This window comes from Oncorhynchus gorbuscha, linkage group LG11 (genome assembly GCF_021184085.1).
Source record: "Oncorhynchus gorbuscha isolate QuinsamMale2020 ecotype Even-year linkage group LG11, OgorEven_v1.0, whole genome shotgun sequence".
Lineage (NCBI taxonomy): Eukaryota > Metazoa > Chordata > Actinopteri > Salmoniformes > Salmonidae > Oncorhynchus > Oncorhynchus gorbuscha.
In genome coordinates this window covers 48,715,098-48,733,705 of record NC_060183.1, presented here as the reverse complement: position 1 = coordinate 48,733,705, position 18,608 = coordinate 48,715,098, and the positions used below count along the sequence as shown (strand labels likewise).

Sequence of the window (18,608 nt, the reverse complement as noted above, 5' to 3'; positions counted from 1 at the left end):
TGGTTTCTTTGTTCCTTTGCATTCATCCACAACTAATATAGCACATCTGCTGTAGGCTGGGTGCCTCTGGGGATCAAGCCAGGTAAAAGGCTCTCAAAAGCTTCAAGAGCCAGGGTTTATTTTCAGAAAAAATTATAATTTCCATTAGATCAGGGACTTGCAATCACATCCTTTGATAAGCAATCTTAAGTATAGAGAGCAGTCCAATTCTTACACTGAAGTCTAATTTCTGCATTCTTCCCTCAGGCAGTAGGGGAAATTGGGCTATGTTTGCCTTGGCCACAAGTAAGAGCAACCTGGTCTCATATGATTCTGTATGTAAATCCGAGACACCCATTTAGTATGATACTGTATGTTACGTTTCCTATGGTATCTGGTCATTTGTGGATGTCCATCATCCATTTAGTATGATATGTTACGAATTACAATTCATATATGTAACGAATTTTCAAAAAGTACAATATGTTATGAATTTACAAAACGTTAAATAATGTTACGAATTTGCAAAATGTATGATATGTTATGAATTCTACTTTGGTTTGCTAACGTTAGCTAGCTGGCTAACATTAGCTAGGCTAGGGGTTAGGGTTAATGTTAGGAGTAAGGGGAAGGGTTAGGTAAAAGGGTTAAGGTTAGGGTTAGCTAACATGCTTGGTAGTTGCAAAGTAGCTAAAAAGTAGTAAGTAGTTCAAAAGTTACTAATTGGCTAAAATTGTCCGTGATGAGATTCGAACAAGCAAACTTTGGGTTGCTAGACCCTCCTTTCATTTTTGCCTTAAGCAACCTTCTGCCTTATGTACTGTAACCAGACCAAATGTAACATATCATACTCATTTGAGTGTCCTGGATTTACATTTACCATGTTACACCTAGTCTATGAGACCAGGCTGTCAAGAGGGGTTTAGCATGCCTACTGTTCTTACAAATCCTAATGACACACACACACACACACACACACACACACACACACACACACACACACACACACACACACACACACACACACACACACACACACACACACACACACACACACACACACACACACACACACACACACACACACACACACACACACACACACACAGAGAGCTTTCCTTCAGCTGGTTTAATACTTAAGGCTTCTCAGATGTACAGAGGGAATGTGGATCTCCTGACATTCTGTCAGCCAGGCTAAATAAACCATACTCACGCTGAAGGATTTCAGCTGATGTAAGGTCTAGAAAGACAATAACAAAGCAAGGAATTTTCACGATTTGTCTCAATGTATTTCAATTTGAACTATATTCTTTAAATCACTTTGAACTACAACTCGTTGGAATTATGCTAATTTAACTATGATTATTACGTTAATACTACAGTTTGTAAATGAACTCGCTCCAGTACTCTATTTTGCTTGTTTTTGTTTTTATTTCCATGCACCTCTTGCTGAATGCTTAGCTATAGGATTTCTAGTCTGGGGATTATCTATATACAGGTGACTTGTCTACTGTATACAGGATTAGGTATTCATATACACACATAATCTAAAGTGTTATCGTCTATAATTCCATAGTGAAAAGGCCATTGGTAGTGAGAGACACCTACCTTCTGTGCCCAGCTCCCGTATTGGAAGAAGAAGGAACGTAAGAGACTCTTTAACTCTCACATCCCCACTGCTTTAATTGATGCATGTCAAACCCAACTCATGAAATGCAACCCATCTCTCTTGCTCTCAAGTCAATACAGTATTTTCTCAGAAAAGCAGCTATCCTTGGTCTCTGGAATGAAAGAGGGATGTGTTGATTAGAGGAATACAAATAAACAGTGTAGGTAATTATACCCTCCCTCACCTCTCACTTCCTCTCACTTCCTCCATTTCACCTCTCCCCACCCTCTCACCTACTCCATCCCCCTTCTCCTCCCTCTCACCTCTCCCCTTCCCCTCCCTCTCACCTATCCCCTCCCTCCCTCTCACCTCCCCATCTCCTCTCTCCCTCCTTCTCAACTCCCCATCCCTTCTCTCTCACCTATCCCTCTCTCTGTCACGCACCTCTCCCCTCCCTCCCTCTCACCTCCCCATCCCTTCTCTCACCTCCCTCCCCCCTCCTCTCAATATCCTCTCTCACCTCTCCCTCCTCATCTCCCCATCCCCTCTCTCTCTCTCTCTCTCTCTCTCTCTCTCTCTCTCTCTCTCTCTCTCACCTCCCCATAACCTCTCACCTCCCCCATCCCCTCTCTCTCACCTCTCCCCTCACTCTCACCTCCCCATCCGCTCTTTCACCTCTCCCTCCCTCCCGCTCACCTCCCCTATCCCCTCTCACCTCCTTCAGTGAAGCTACCCTCCACGTCAGTATGAACAATGGCCTGAGTTTCATATCTAGCTCCGTCACCATCACCACAGTCAGCTGTGTAAGTACCAACCCTTCTCCACTTCTCTACACAGAAAATCTCTCAACCATGGTTACATGGAGTATTGTGCTTCTAATAGAATGGTTTATTTTAGTACTTTACTCTTCTGTATCTATTTCTAGGAGGTGATAGAGTTTGTGTTCTAACCTTATTTCCTCTCCCTGCCTCCCCTAGTCTGATGGCACGTTCTTGGCCATAGCTCTGCTCATCCTGCTGCTCCTGCTGACGCTGGCTCTGCTCTGGTGGTTCTGGCCTCTCTGCTGCACAGTGGTAACATCTCTCTCATTATCAACCTCTCACATTCAAAACAATTTCCTGTACCCAAGCAGAGACTCTGCCATGTTGTATGCATGTGTCAATAGGATAGTCATTAACTCCTGTGGAACAGAATATTAGGATTCCGTGTCTTTTCCATCTTTGCAGATCATTCACGAGCCTCCACCTCCAGTAATGGAGGACAGCTCAGTGAGTAAAGCTTTTTTTCTTATTATTTACTGTCTCTAGGCCCGTGCCTCCTGTAGAGTTGAAACGCCACTATCATACCATAAAATCAGACTCTCTGTGTCTCTCTCTGTCTCCTGTTGTCTGATCTGAAAACAGCCGGCAGCCTCTACCTCAAAGAGCTCTGAGAACCTGTAGAAGCATAATAGGAATTAGACTGAGTTATTGACTCACAGCTGACATTTTCCATTTTGACCCGACACAAGTTCCATTCAATGGTGCTGGATGTAGCCAGGACCAGACTGGGCAGATTGTCTGATCTTGTTTTTTTTTTATAAATATGTTTTTTTTCTGTCCGGTAAACTGGATAGCAGCCCAGCTCTTTAGGTAGAGAGGAGTTTAGTTATGCTACAAGTTTAGTTCCAACTATTTTCAGGCTCTCAGACGTGGTTGGAGCTTCTAACAGGATGACTCCCTGGCCACACCACACAGGGATGCCATGCTACCTACTTCTTTGTGAGACTTGGTTGAACTTGATCAGGACATCAAGTTTAGCGTGATGCCTGCCTTACTTGTTTGGCACAATACCACTGGTATTGTTGATTTGAACTTGCTAAATGGAGTAGTAGGCATCTGATATTATGAACATTTTAGGGCAAAGCTACCATCTGAGGGATCTATTTTTCCCCGTGTTAGGATGAGGATGAGGACGGGTGTCCCAAGAAGAGATGGCCCACTGTGGATGCTTCATACTACGGTGGCCGAGGTGTTGGTGGCATCAAGAGAATGGAGGTGAGAAAGACATTCACTGACTGTTGTACTCGGCCTGGTGTGCCCTTCATCCAACTACGGCTCAGCTCTGCTCATTATGATACCATTCCCCTGCCACTGACTGGCTGCTGTTGCTTGTCCTTGCTCAGGTCCGCTGGGGTGACAAGGGTTCCACTGAGGAGGGGGCCAAACTGGAAAAAGCCAAGAATGCCCGTGTCAGGATGCCAGAGCAGGAGTTTGACATGCCACTAACACACACTTTCAACAATGGCATTCACAAACCAATCAGTCCCCAGAAGTGGTACTCTCCTATAAAGGTATTGTATCCAGCTAGCATATTTGGTTCCTTGGAAGTTGTGTGAAGCTATGTTAATTATAGGTAATAAAATAATGTTCTGAGAACATGTTTCAATAAGACGTCTAATAACACTGCTAGCTGTTTTGAACTCCAGATAGGACACTTGGACATGTATTTGCTTAGGCATTAATCATGCAAACACATCCCTTTTTTAAATTGTGGCATGGCCTCAGTGAGATTCAAACCCATGATCTTCTGTTCTCTATCCATGGAATTAGTCCACTGCACCACCGGGATAGAGCTAGCATCTCATGTTTTTTTTTACACGTACAAAGCTTTTCATTTTAGTCTATTCAAACAGGCCCACTTTCAAAGGAAACATGACTCATTAAGATCCGGTGTGCCCAATTAGTGGGCGCGGCCAACACACCTGAACACGCTTAACAAGATAGAGGTTAGTGAGAGTTTTGTTGACGCTGAGGACAGGATGTATATATTTTAAAATAACATTCTTAGAATGTTAATGTTTTCTAGAACGTTGTGTCTTAATGTTATTGAAACAATTTGAGAACATTACTTTAAATAGAACCATAAGGAAACCTGTGGGAAATAAGCCTTATCCACATTACATGATCGAGCGTTCTGAACACACTTCCTATCGGTTTGGCAATTTCCGGTCAGTCTCGTTGTTATCGATGATATAACGTTACCACCACTATGTCGCAGTTTTTTACTAGGTGTCTTCAGGACTTGCCTCAAATTAATATTGTACATCGAATTGTTACATCGGCCTCCAAGACTCCAGCTAGCAAGATTGAAAAGGGGTTCAACATGTATATAGGAAGCTACATAGACAACTATGAAGGTAAGTACCAAGTCAGTGACATGTATAACGTTAGCAAGCTACACTCATTAGCTAGCTAATTTAACTATTAACTGTAGCTAACTAGTTAGTAAAATGGCGTGACTTTGACTGAATCTACCTGAGAATGTGTGTTTTCGTTAGCTTGGTTAAGTTATGCTTGCTAGCTAAAAATAATTGTTATTCATGTCTTCTACACAGTATCTAACAAATATACATTGACAGGGGAGATCACCGTGAGGGCTGCCTGCCACAGGTCCATGAGGATGAGTGAAAAGCCGCACAGCATGAGAGTAGGGAAAGGTTATAGATAGATACTAGGGACCTTGTTAAACATCTCCTGTGAGACACTGTCATCATGGTCAAAATGTGTTGGAGACAGTGTCAACGTTTAATCTTATCAGAAGATAGATATTAAGGATGGGTCCCAATCCCAATTTAGAATTGCTCACTTAACAGGTTATTTGGTAAAGATCTGTTGATGCAGTGTTTGGTAGTTTTGTTACTGAAACACAATGTATTCCTGTATAGTTAAATGAGCCCCTAGTTAAGAAGACTAGACACTACTATGTTTATTGTTATTCATTCTCACTTCAGTCTTTCATCACACTTATCTTCACAGATGGTGTTAAAGCACTCCGTACCAGTGATAGTGGTCCAAAGCCACTGCTCCTGTGTTGCAGGAAGTGTTCTGTGTATGCAGACCATGGAGATGAAGAGGGGGCTGGCCATGGAGCCAGTGGCTGTACAGGAGTACTGCACACTGAAGAATTTTAACTTCTTTCCGTGTGGCTTCGTAGTGCACCAAGATGCTCCGTGGTTAGGATACTCTCCAGATGGAATCATATTCGATCCCAGTGTGAGACCACACTGTCAGAGCAAAAACCAAGCCATGAGATCAAAGGAATTGTCCATAGAGCTCCGAGACAGAATTGTGTCCAGGCACAGATATGGGGAAGGGTACCAAAACATTTCTGCAGCATTGAAGGTCCAAGAACACAGTGGCCTCCATCATTCATAAATGGAAGACGTTTGGAACCACCAAGACTCTTTCTAGAGCTAGCCACCTGGCCAAACTGAGCAATCGGGGGAGAAGGGCCTTGGTCAGGGAGGTGACAAAGAACCCGATGGTCACTCTGACAGAGATCTAGAGTTCCTCTGTGGAGATGGGAGAATATTCGAGAAGGACAACCATCTCTGCAGCACTCCACCAATCAGGCCTTTATGGTAGAGTAGCCATACGGAAGCCACTCCTCAGTAAAAGCACATGACCGCCCTCTTGGAGTTTGCCAAAAGGCACCTAAAGACTCGCAGACCATGAGCAACAAGATTCTCTAGTCTGATGAAACCAAAATTGAAGTCTTTGGCCTGAATGCCAAGCATCACGTCTGGAGGAAACCTGACACCATACCTACGGTGAAGCATGGTGCTGGCAGCATCATGCTGTAGGGATGTTTTTCAGCGGCATGGACTGGTATACTAGTCAGGATCGAGGCCAAGCTCAACGGTGCAAAGTACATGAGATCCTTGATGAAAATCTTCCAACAGGACAATGACACTAAGCACACAACCAAGACAACATAGGAGTGGCTTCAGGACAAGTCTCTGAATGTCCTTGAGTGGCCCAGCCAGAGCCCGGCTTAAACACAATCTAATGTCTCTGGAATGACCTACAAATAGCTCCCCATCCAACCGGACAGAGTTTGAGAGGATCTGCAGAGAGGAATGGGAGAAACTCCCCAAATACAGATGTGCCAAGCTTGTAGCGTCATACCCAAGAAGACTAGGCTGTAATCGATGCCAAAGGTGCTATAACAAAGTACTGCGTAAAGGGTCCGAATAGTTATGTAAATGTAATATTTTATTTATTAAATTTGAAAAAAATTGCTTTGTCATTGAGATATTGTAAGTAGATTGATGAGGAAAAAATATAATTTATTACATTTTAGAATAAAGCTGTAATGTAACAAAATGTGGAAAAAGTCAAGGGGTCTGAATACTTTCTGAATGCACTCTATATATTAGACATAGATTATCAAGTGCAAACTATCTACCAATCAGGTTTGGGGTCGATTAGGAAAATTCTGAATTTGAATTGGCCACACCCCACAGGAAGCAGAATTTGAAATGAATTTCAATTAAATTAAATAGAATTCAAATCAAAGCAATTCAACTGAGAAGTGAAACCCGAGTCTCATTCCTTTGACAAATCTTTTATCATAAGGATATGCCACATACAGTACTAATTCAAGGAATACACATACCACTTGAAATATTAGTTTGATTGTAACTCAAAGACCTCAACCAGTATTTTTCTTTGTCATGAGATGTTGGGGCTCCCAAGTGGCGCAGCGGTCTAAGTCATCCCAGTGCTTGAGGCATCACTACAGATACTCTGGTTTAGATTCCATGCTGGATCACAACCGGCCGTCATTGGGAGTCCCATAGGGCGGCGCACAACTGGCCCATCGTTGGCCGGTGTAGGCCATCATTGTAAATAACAGATGTGTTCTTAAATGACTTGCTTAAATTTGAAAAAAGAATATATACAAATATTCTATTTTTCCCTTCCATACTACAATGTCTGATCGAATGCATCCTGGGAAATGTGTTTTTTTTATATTTAAAAACATTAAGGGAATTATTAATCATAGACAACCCACAACACAATCTTATAATATTTCCAGACCTGTAATTGTTTCTAATTTTTTTAGAATGTTTCAACCTTATGCTACCTGGTATAAACATTTTCATGGTGATGTGTAGTATAAATAAGCCATTTAAATGTAATTTAATTACATTCTACTTCCTCTAATTCAAATTATGCTTCCTGTGGGGTGTGGCCAATTCAAATTCAATTAAGATTTAAGAATTGAATTGGAATTAGAGAGATTTGCAAACTCAATTCAGAATTGACTCCAATCACTACCAAAACACAATCTATGATCAAAACACTTCTTAATTAGTTGCAGCCTTCCTGAAGTGTCATTGTTTCCAGGAAGTTTGCTTCAAAACATCCCAGTCAGCTGGATGAGTGGTTATATGAACCAGACATGAACTGAGCTGACCTCAGGAAGATGAAATCTGCAGAGCAGAGGGAAGCTGATACTAGTCCCAACACAATACATTCTTTGCCCTTTATCTCTACTTACTCTCCTCACTGACTATTATTATGTCATGGAGCTTAGCTTTTGATAGTCAGCCAGCCAGATACACACAGATAGTTGTTATACTGATCTAAAGACCTGTTTACTGGCATATACAGAATAGAAACAAACCAGAGCGGAGTAAAGCATCTGACAGGCATTCAGGCAGGTAATAGTGTTATCATATTGTCATCTACTATGTGACATTCTTCTCTTTCATTTATTGTGCCCATCTCTGTTCAGGGCAAGCTGGATGCTCTGTGGGTGTTTCTGAGGAAAGGCTATGATAGGGTGTCTCTGATGAGACCCTATCCTGGAGACAAGGTAAGACACAAACAAACGGCACAGAGAAAGACACGTCCCACACTTGCTACCAGCTGTCACTGCACTGGATGATACGAGGATATGCAGAGTCATGGAAGGCACTTTTAGCAACTCATTAAGAAAGCCAGTGTGTGACTGAGGCTTACATGTAGGTCAGAGAAGGATAGCTTCCAGGGGCTTTTCCTTCAGAGCTCTTCTAAGGGATGGTAAGGCCCACTGGCCCAGCACTTCATTATACTGTTATGTAAGAAAATTATTTTTTTAAATGCAATCAGATGAAACCGTTTAGGAGGTAGAGACCACAATATGTAATGCCTAGGCCCACTCCGTTGCAAATACTCAACAGAAAGAACTCAAACCCCTGGAAAATTGTGGGAAAGAAGGTCTGGAGCCAAGACCACAGTCAGAGGAGCAAAGCAGACAGAATGGAAAATAGAGAGGGGGAGGCTTCGGTACCATCTTTATTTTTTATTCTCTTTTTGCACATTACATTTTTTTTTCATTGGTTCTTCCAGCAGTTTTTTCAAAAAAAAATTCTCCATCAAAACTATTCCACCAGGCAGCTGAGGAGAGGGAATGTTGATGAACTCCTTAAACTCATCACGTTGGCAATTTTGGAAGCCAATTAAAGCTTTTAAATGCCTTCAATGCCCATTTCTTCATTAAATCATCTGCCCTGGCCAAATGCTTTAAACACTTCCAGCCAGGCAGTAAATAATCCACTAGAAAGGTTGCAGCTGATTGTAATAATAACGGTGTACAGACAGAGCGGCTGTGAGGAAGGCATAACGTATCCTGGCATATACAGGCTGAAGAAGCTGAGGTGCTAATATTGCTCCAACCTGAAGGAATGTGTTTAAATCTGCTGAAGCCATTAAGGACAGATGACTAGTCACTACCCACATCCCCACCTTCCCGTAACTCAAGCCTAGCTGGGAGTTTTGTTTTTATATGGCCTCAATGACAGCTGTGGATAGTAGGATAGGGTGAACCATCCACACAATTTCCTCCCTTCCCATCTTTCATAAGCTGTTGCTACCTCATTAAATCTCCTTGTTTTTGTATGACTGAATTGAACATTTACAGCCAAACAAAAGACAAGATGGAGTCAGCATAATATTCAGAAAGGAAAACAATGAAGATGATAATGAGAGATTGGTCATACTAATTTGAACATATTCTAAGATTCATCCACCCAGGACACATACATTAACATTGAGGAAAATACATGGTCAGTAACAGGCCTCATTAGGATATGTGTTGATGATAATGTATCCACGATAACAATCCGGACATACCCCAAACTAATGGAGATATCCGTACCATGCTAGAGCCTGTACTGCAGCATTCAATGTCAGCAGAATGAACCCCGATGACTCCATGGTGTGTGACATGTACAAGGCAAGCATGTACGAGCAGGCAAGCATGTACGAGCTCCGCAAATCCATTAAGGGATGCAAAAAGTTCATACAGACTCAACTGATGTTTGGACAACTCAGACTCTCAACACATCTGGCAAGGACTACAGACCATCTCGGACTACAAAGGCAAATCCAGCTGTGGTACCCACCGAAGTCTCCCTCCCAGACGAGCACAACACATTCTATGCTTGCTTCGAGGCAGACAATACCGAGCCATCCTGGAGGACTCTCGCTGCTCCGGACGACCAGGTGCTTTCGCTCTCCGAGGCTGATGTGAGGGAAAACTCTCAAAAGAGTGAACACCTAGATGGCAGCCCTGGCTGCTTCTTCAAAGTGTGTGCTGACCAGCTGGCGTACGTCTTCTCTGACATCTTCAACCTGTCCCTCTTCTAGGCTGTAGTCTCCACCTGCTTCAAGGAGACCATCATCCCAGTGCCAAAGAAAAACTAAGTGACATGCCCAAATGACTATCGCCCCCATCGCACTCACTCCATCATGAAGTGCCTCGAGAGGCTGGTCGTGGCCCACATCAAGGCCCAGGCACACTGGACCCACTCCAACTTACCTACTGTTCCAACAGATCCCTGGAAGATGCCATTTCCATCTCTATTCATATGGATGTTACACATCTGGACATAAGGAACCCTTATGTGAGAATGCTGTTCATTGACTACAGTTCAGCATTCAACACTATTGTTCCCTCCATGTCAGAGCCCTGGGTCTGGACACCACCCTCTGCAACTAGATCCTGGACTTCCTGATAGGCAGACCAGACTGCAGGTTGTGAGGATTGGCAACAACACCTCCTCCACACTGACTCTTAACACAGGGGCCCCCCAGGGGTGTGTCTTCAGCCCTCTACTGTACTCCCTGTTAGAGGTCTTCATTGATTCACCTGTACCCGAGGCACGATCCGGGACCTGAGCGGGTTCAGATCCAGAATTCTAAATAATGTCACAGGTCTGGGTCGGATCTGATATGATTGTCACAGGTCTTGGGGTAGGTGTAATTTTAACGGACTTGTTCAAAAGTTTGGGGTCACTTAGAAATATCCTTGTTTTTGAAAGAAAAGCAAAAAAATTGGTCCATTAAAATAACATAAAATTGATCAGAAATACAGTGTAGACGTTGTTAATGTTGTAAATGACTATTGTAGCTGGAAACAGCATAATAAGGCACGGTCCCATGTCGCAAGGATCTGTACACAGTTCTTGGAAGCTGAAAATGTCCCAGTTCTTCCATGGCCTGCATACTCACCAGACATGTCACCCATTGAGCATGTTTGGGATGCTCTGGATCAACGTGTACGACAGAGGGTTCCAGTTCCCACCAATATCCAGCAACTTCACACAGCCATTGAAGTGGAGTGAGACAACATTCCACAGGTCACAATCAACAGTCTGATCAACTCTATGCGAAGGAGATATGTCACGCTGCATGAGCCAAATGGTGGTCACACCAGATACTGACTGGTTTTCTGATCCACGGCCCTACTTATAGCTCAGTAAAATTGTTGCATGTTGCATTTAAATTTTTGTTCAGTGTGTAGTTCACTCATATCCATTCCCCTATGACAGTGTAGAAGTAGTAACATAACCTGTCCAATAAATGGCAAGGTGTAGGCCTGTTCAAAGCACAAACAAATCTGGATTCTGTGATCTTAATATTGTGGTATCTGGATCAGAATGATCTTATCTGATCCTTTTCTGAAAAACTTGATCAAAATCAATCAGATTGTATGGCAAAAAAAGGGGATTACAGTATCCAGGTCATTCTAAATTAAATCGAATGTTATTTGTCACATACACATGGTTAGCAGATGTTAATGCGAATGTAGCGAAATGCTTCTGCTTCTCGTTCCGACAATGCAGTAATATCCAATGAGTAATCTAACCTAACAATTTCACAACAACTACCTTATACACACATAAGTGTAAAGGAATGAATAAGAATATGTAAATGAAAAAAATATATGAGTGATGGTATAGAACGGCATAGGCAAGGTACAGTATATACATATGAGATGAGTAATGTAGGGTATGTAAACATTATATAAAGTGGCATTGTTTCTTGTCCTGATTAATTTTTTTTTTTTTTTTTAAGGCCCAGGTTGCACAGGTTATGTTTCTGCATTTATTTGACACTACTCAATATAACAACTGACTGGATACATTTACCCTACATTACCAAAAGTATGTGGACTCCTGCTCGTCAAATATCTCATTCCAAAATGATGAGCATTAATATAAAGTTGGTCCCCCCCTTTGCTGCTATAACAGCCTCCACTCTTCTGTCAAGGCTTTCCGCTAGATGTTGGAACATTGCTGCGGGGACTTGGTTCCATTCAGCCACGAGAGCATTAATGAGGTCGGGCACTGATGTTGAGCAATTAGGCTTGGCTCGCAGTCAGTGTTCCAATTCATCCCAAAGGTGTTCGATGGGGTTGAGGTCAGGGATTTGTGCAGGCCAGTCAAGTTCTTCCACACCAATCTTGACAAACCATTTCTGCATGGATCTTTCTGTGGGTTCAAGATTATCCTGATTTTCTGCATCAAAACTATATTAATCTCTGCCTTTAGAATTTTAAAAACGCAAAAATCAACATTTAATCATGATTCAAGGTCAGATTGGATTAATTCCGGAAGTTCAGAAAGAATTTATTTAAAAACGAAAAAATTAAACATTTAATCGAATTTGATTGCTAAAATAAACTGGGCCCTGATGACTGCCTCTTATTGCTCTCTTCCCTGTTTTTACCCCCCCTCTCCTAATTTATAGGGCAGGTGCATTAGCTTCACCCGGGTGAAATCCTACCCGGCTCCTCGTTATCCAATCTACCACCAGCCCTCAACGCCAATCTACAGTCTCCCTCACACCTACAGTCACGCTTCCTCACATGGCAACCTCTCCCACATGCCCCCCTCCCCCACCTCCACTCTTCCACCCCTGCCATCCACTCCCCCTCCGTCCTGCATCACCCCACCTCCTTACACCCCCCATCCAAACCAAGCTCTGCCCCCAACTTTTGTAAGTCCTCCCCTACCTGCTGCTCCACCCAACCCTCCACCTGTTTTTTCTCAGGCCCCACCCTCATGCAGAGCCCCTCCCCCCTTCCCGCCCTCCCCCACACCCATCTGACCAATTTCTCTGAGGAAAAAGGAAGGAAGGAAGGCCAATGCATCTTAAAGAACTGAGCTGCAAGGACCCTGAGGGCCCCTGAAAATGTCCCCCTGAAAATACTGTGCCTTTCTCTTCTCCACCAATCCAAACCACTATCAACAGATTGACAGGCATGACAGCAAGTCCAGCTCTACTTCACGCAACGGTTCAGAGAGAAGCTGAGCAATTGATCTGTAAAACAAAGTTCCATTAGATTTTCCATGTTCTCTATTCTAACTGATCAGGAAGTTGTATAATTTTGTACTGTAAGACTCACAAGACTACAGTGAAGTTAATACCAACTCTTTACTGCTTTGCTTAATCAATGGAAACAGAATATTGACATCTTTACCAGAAGCGATAAATAAAGTATTTCACAAGTTAAAAGATCAATGGCTCAGCTTTTAACTCTGTCTTTTATGTGTTATATAGATACATCTTACATGTTGATTGATACAAACCTATGTGTATTATGGATGAATCACTGAATGATAAAAAAAAAAAATCAATCACTAAGTATATTGCAAGGAATGACAAACATGTCAAACACATTAGCAATGAGGAAAACCTCTGACTGGGGAAGAACGGATTACTTTATTTGCTTGTTTACACAGAAATCATGTGAAGAGTTTTTAAAGCCAAAGGAATGAAAAGCATATCCTGAGGACTGTTAAATGCACAATATGTGATTTCAACAGCCGGATCCTGCTACTTGAGCTGATGGATGGAGCTTATTGATATTTTGAACCTTTACATTGTTACAAAAAACACTAGCAACCTTAGATATTGGGTTATGACAGTTGTACTGAGCTCATACGACATTATTGTAATATGTCATTAATTCAAATTACCATTGGAAATCTCCAAATCTGACAGATTATGCCTTTAAAATCAGCATGGCTGACCTACCATTGGCCAAATCAGGGACCAGCCAGAGCACACTGACCTTTTGACATGACCTTTGGCTGTTGTTAAATGGGGAATTTTAGTTGTGTAACCATTCCTACAGCAGAACTAGGAATGAGGATCTCTGTGAATCCACTAGGGTCTAATTCCATTTCCAATCCAGATAAGTGTGTATTGAATGTGCTTACTGAGTACCTCCAATTAATGTATAGAATGTACAGAATGTATCCAAAACCAGCCAGGCTTTTTTTTCAGATTGTAATAAAATTGAATTTCAGAACAACGATGGCCTGTTATGTCATTCATTATCACTTTTGCTGATAAGCTTCACCTATATTCTAGAACTAACCAAAATTACATACTGCTTGAGAGCAGAGTAGACAGATAAAGTTCAGGAAAAGTAAGGACGCTGTAGGCTATTTCATGCGGAGTACTTAACGTCAAACAGAATGCGTCTCAGAGGAAATAGCTAGACATGAATAATGCATTGAGAAGTCTGTACTGGGTTTGAGGTGAGACTGATAAATCAGTAAATAGCCCCTGTACAATGAGCTTTATGTGTTTGTAATATAATTTTAGATGAACTCTCATGTTCTCTCCCGCTGCTCTCCCAGTTAATCTTCCCTGGCCCAGATAGACACACAAGAGGTGCGTTCAGTACAACAAAACAGAAACGGTACTGTACTGATCGACCAGTTGAAAAACTGTGATTATGGTGGCTTAGAGGGTTAATGTGTATGTAGTGTGCTGCACACAAGTTTTGAAATTTCAAATGGTCACATCCATACGGATCAGGCCATACCCACCAAACAGAAGCAAACATATTTCAAAGACTGTTGAAGAATGGTGAGCACCGTTTGAAAGTGGTTTTCCTTTAACTTTCTACCTGGGCTTTGTCCCTTCATATTTATTTTGATCCTGACAAACTCCCCAGTTCCTGCCAATGACAAGCATATCCATAACATGATGCTGCCACCACAATATTTCAAAATAGAGAGGGCTTCACGTTGTGTTTTGTCGTATTTGATTTGACCCAAACCTGTAGTTTTTGATTTAGAATGGATAACAGAACGGAAAATTTGTAATGGAATTTTTAACACAGGCTCCTTCTTTTCACTTTATCATACAGGCCAGTAATGTGGAGTGAATGCAATGTTTTTGATCCCTTTGTATTTAAGTATTGTGGTGGCAGCATCATGTTATGGGTATGCTTGTCACTGGCATATACTGAAGTGTGATAAAATCAAAAGAAATATGAAATGAGAACAGAGCCCAGGTAAAAAGTTAAAAGCCTTCCTCTTCTGAAAATCAAACCCTGGGATAGAGTTTTATTTTTGAGCATGGAAATTACTCAAATTTGAATGCCAAAAACACACTAGAATGGCTTTCCAAGGGGTGTTGCGTGTTCGTGAATGGTCCAGTCTCAGTCCTGACTTAAATCAGCTTAAAAATCAGAACCAAAGCTTGAACATTGTTGTCCATCAATGATTCCCATCCAAATTTACTGAGCTTCAGCAATTTTGACCCCAAAAAAGTGATATGTATGTTGTACAAGTATGTTGTACAAGGTTGGAAGAATATTTTTCAAAAGTATTCTCAGCTGTTATGGCAGCCAAAGTGCGTATGTGAAGACATACGCAATTGATACATCCTAATTTTGTATTATGCTAGTCATTTAAAAAAAAGTTATATATTATTTTCCCATTAGTTTATGTAGATCGATAGGAATACAAAATGTAATTTAATCCATTTTATGATTACATTTTGAGGCAGCAACATGTGAAGACTGTGCAAGGGGTATGTAGACTTTCATTAGCGACTGTACTGTATATCCTTAATACCTCTGGATATAACCACCATCTGCCAAGACCCGGTGCAGTGTTCCTGCCAGCACAGAGACGATACACCTGCTCTATAAGATTCATGCCCCAAGCTACCTATTCTTAGAACACTTCCTGGATGCTGACCAAGTCATTTGCTTGAGTTAGCCACTTAACGCCTTAAGGCTAAATAGAAAATGCTTATCCAAATTTTTCCCAGACATGACACTGTGCAAATCTTATTAGTAACCCTAACATGTAATCCATATTGCTTTAGTCCTCAACTGGCAGCTTCATTAAATAGGACCCGCAAAACACCAATCTCAACGTCAACAGTGAAGAGGCGACTCCAGGATGATGGCCTTCTAGGTAGAGTTGTAAAGAAAAAGCCATATCTCAGACTGGCCAATAAAAAGAAAAGATTAAGATGGGCAAAAGAACACAGACACTGGACAGAGGAACTCTGCCTAGAAGGCCAGCATCCCGGAGTCGCCTCTTCACTGTTGACATTGAGACTGGTGTTTTGCGGGTACTATTTAATGAAGCTGCCAGTTGAGGACTTGTAAGGCGTGTGTTTCTCAAACTAGACACTAATGTACTTGTCCTCCAGCTCAGTTATTCACCAGGGCCTCACACTCCTCTCTCTATTCTGGTTAGAGCCCATTTGCCCTGTTCTGTGAAGTACACAGCATGGTGCGAGATCTTCAGTTTGTTGGCAATTTCTCACATGGAATAGCCTTCATTTCTCAGAACAAGAATAGACTGGCCAGTTTCAGAAGAAAGTACTTTGTTTCTAGCCATTTTGAGCCTGTAAATCGAACCCAACTCGTCTAAAGAAGGCACGTTTTATGGCTTCGTTAAATCAGTACAACAGTTTATCTGTGCTAACATAATTGCAAAAGTGTTTTCTAATGCTCAATTAGCCTTTTAAAATAATAAACTTGGATTAGCTAACGCAATGTGCAATTGGAACACAGGCGTGATGGTTGCTGATAATGGGCCTCTGTACGCCTATGTAGATATTCCATTAAAAATCAGCCATTTCCAGCTACAATAGTCATTTACAACATTAACAATGTCAACACTGTATTTCTGATTAATTTGATGTTATTTTAATGGACATAAAATGTGTGTGTGTGTAATATATATATATATACATACACTGTACATACAGTTGAGGTCGGAGGTTTACATACACTTCGTCATTTGGCAAATCGGTTAGGACATCTACTTTGTGCATAACACAAGTAATTTTTCTAACAATTGATAACAGACATAAGTGAAGTAATCTTTCACTGTAACGCAATTCCAGTGGGTCAGAAGTTTACCTACACTAAGTTGACTGTGCCTTTAAACAGCTTGGAAAATTCCAGAAACTGACGTCATGGCTTTAGAAGCTTCTGATAGGCTAATTGACATCATTTGAGTGAATTGGAGGTGTACCTGTGGATGTATTTCAAGGCCTACCTTCAAACTCAGTGCCTCTTTGCTTGACATTGCTTGACATCATGGGAAAATCCAAATATATCCGCCAGGACCTCAGAAACAAAATTGTAGACCTCCACAAGTCTGGTTCATCCTTGGGGGCAATTTCCAAACGCCTGAAGGGGTACCATGTTCATCTGTCCAAACAACAGTACGCAAGTATAAACACCATGGGACCACACAGCCGTCATACCGCTCAGGAAGGAAACACGTTCTGTCTCCTAGAGATGAACGTACTTTGGTGCGAAAAGTGCAAATCAATCCCAGAACAACAGCAAAGGACCTTATGAAGATGCTGGAGGAAACAGGTACAAAAGTATCTATATCCACAGTAAAACGAGTCCTATATCAACATAACCTAAAAGGCCGCTCAGCAAGGAAGAAGCCACTGTTCCAAAACCGCCATAAAAAAGCCAGACTACGGTTTGCAACTGCACATGGGGACAAAGATCGTACTTTGTGGAGAAATGTCCTCTGGTCTGATGAAACAAAAATAGAACCATTTGGCCATAATGACCATTGTTATGTTTGGAGGAAAAAGGGGGAGGGCTTGCAAGCCGAAGAACACCATCCCAAACGTGAAGCACGAGGGTGGCAGCAACATGTTGTGGGGGTGCTTTGCTGCAGGAGAGACTGGTGCACTTCACAAAATAGGTGGTATCATGAGGAAAATTATGTGGATATATTGAAGCAACATCTCCAGACATCAGTCAGGAAGTTAAAGCTTGGTTGAAAATGGGTCTTCAAATGGACAATGATCCCAAGCATACTTCCAAAGTTGTGGCAAAATGGCTTATGGACAACAAAGTCAAGGTAATGGAGTGACCATCACAAAACCCTCACCTCAATCCTATTGAAGATTTGTGGGCAGAACTGAAAAAGAGTGTGCAAGCAAGGAGGCCAACAAACCTGACTCAGTTACACCAGCTCTGTCAGGAGGAATGAGACAAAATTCACCCAACCTATTGTGGGAAGCTTGTGGAAGGCTACCCGAAACATTTGACCGAAGTTAAACAATTTAAAAGGCAATGCTACCAAATACTAATTGAGTTCATGTAAACTTCTGACCCACAGGGAATGTGATGAAAGAAATAAAAGCTGGAATAAATCACTCTCTACTATTATTTCACATTCTTAAAATAAAGTGGTGATCCTAACTGACCTAAGACACAGAATTTCTACTAGATTTAATATCAGGAATTGTGAAAAACTGAGTTTAAATGTAATTTGGCTAAGGTGTATGTAAACTTCCGACTTCATCTGTACAACTGGTCTACTGCTACATGTGAGCCCCAATTGTCATACAAATGTAATTCCACATATCAGTCCCAATTTATACACAGGTCTACACCTGTACTTCAGGGCCAAATTACACACAGTACCTAAAGTCTGCACCTGTGCTTGAATCCAATTAGTCAACTTAGCCTGGCCTGAGCTGGAATACTCAAACTGTAAACCAGGTCTACCCCTGCACCTCAGCTCAAGTACAAACCAGGTCTACACCTTTGTCTGAGCCCCAATACTAATTTAAACCAGATCTACACCTCCATATCTCAGCCCAAATACCCATAAAAACCAGGTGTA

At 41.8% G+C, this 18,608-nt stretch overlaps 1 protein-coding gene across 2 annotated transcripts in view; it reads left to right on the top strand.

The window, feature by feature from the left end:
* Positions 1–14,003, top strand: part of LOC124048829 (anthrax toxin receptor 1-like) — a 49,461-nt gene extending 35,458 nt beyond the window's left edge. For both annotated transcript variants that reach the window (XM_046369946.1, XM_046369945.1), the window contains exons 12-19: positions 1,556–1,625; positions 2,313–2,391; positions 2,566–2,661; positions 2,815–2,856; positions 3,529–3,624; positions 3,753–3,920; positions 8,153–8,233; positions 12,433–14,003. In XM_046369946.1, coding sequence (XP_046225902.1) covers positions 1,556–1,625; positions 2,313–2,391; positions 2,566–2,661; positions 2,815–2,856; positions 3,529–3,624; positions 3,753–3,920; positions 8,153–8,233; positions 12,433–12,792 — 992 coding nt within the window. In that variant the 3' untranslated portion in view covers positions 12,793–14,003. The remainder of the gene's footprint in view (positions 1–1,555; positions 1,626–2,312; positions 2,392–2,565; positions 2,662–2,814; positions 2,857–3,528; positions 3,625–3,752; positions 3,921–8,152; positions 8,234–12,432) is intronic.
* Positions 14,004–18,608: the final 4,605 nt, after the last annotated feature.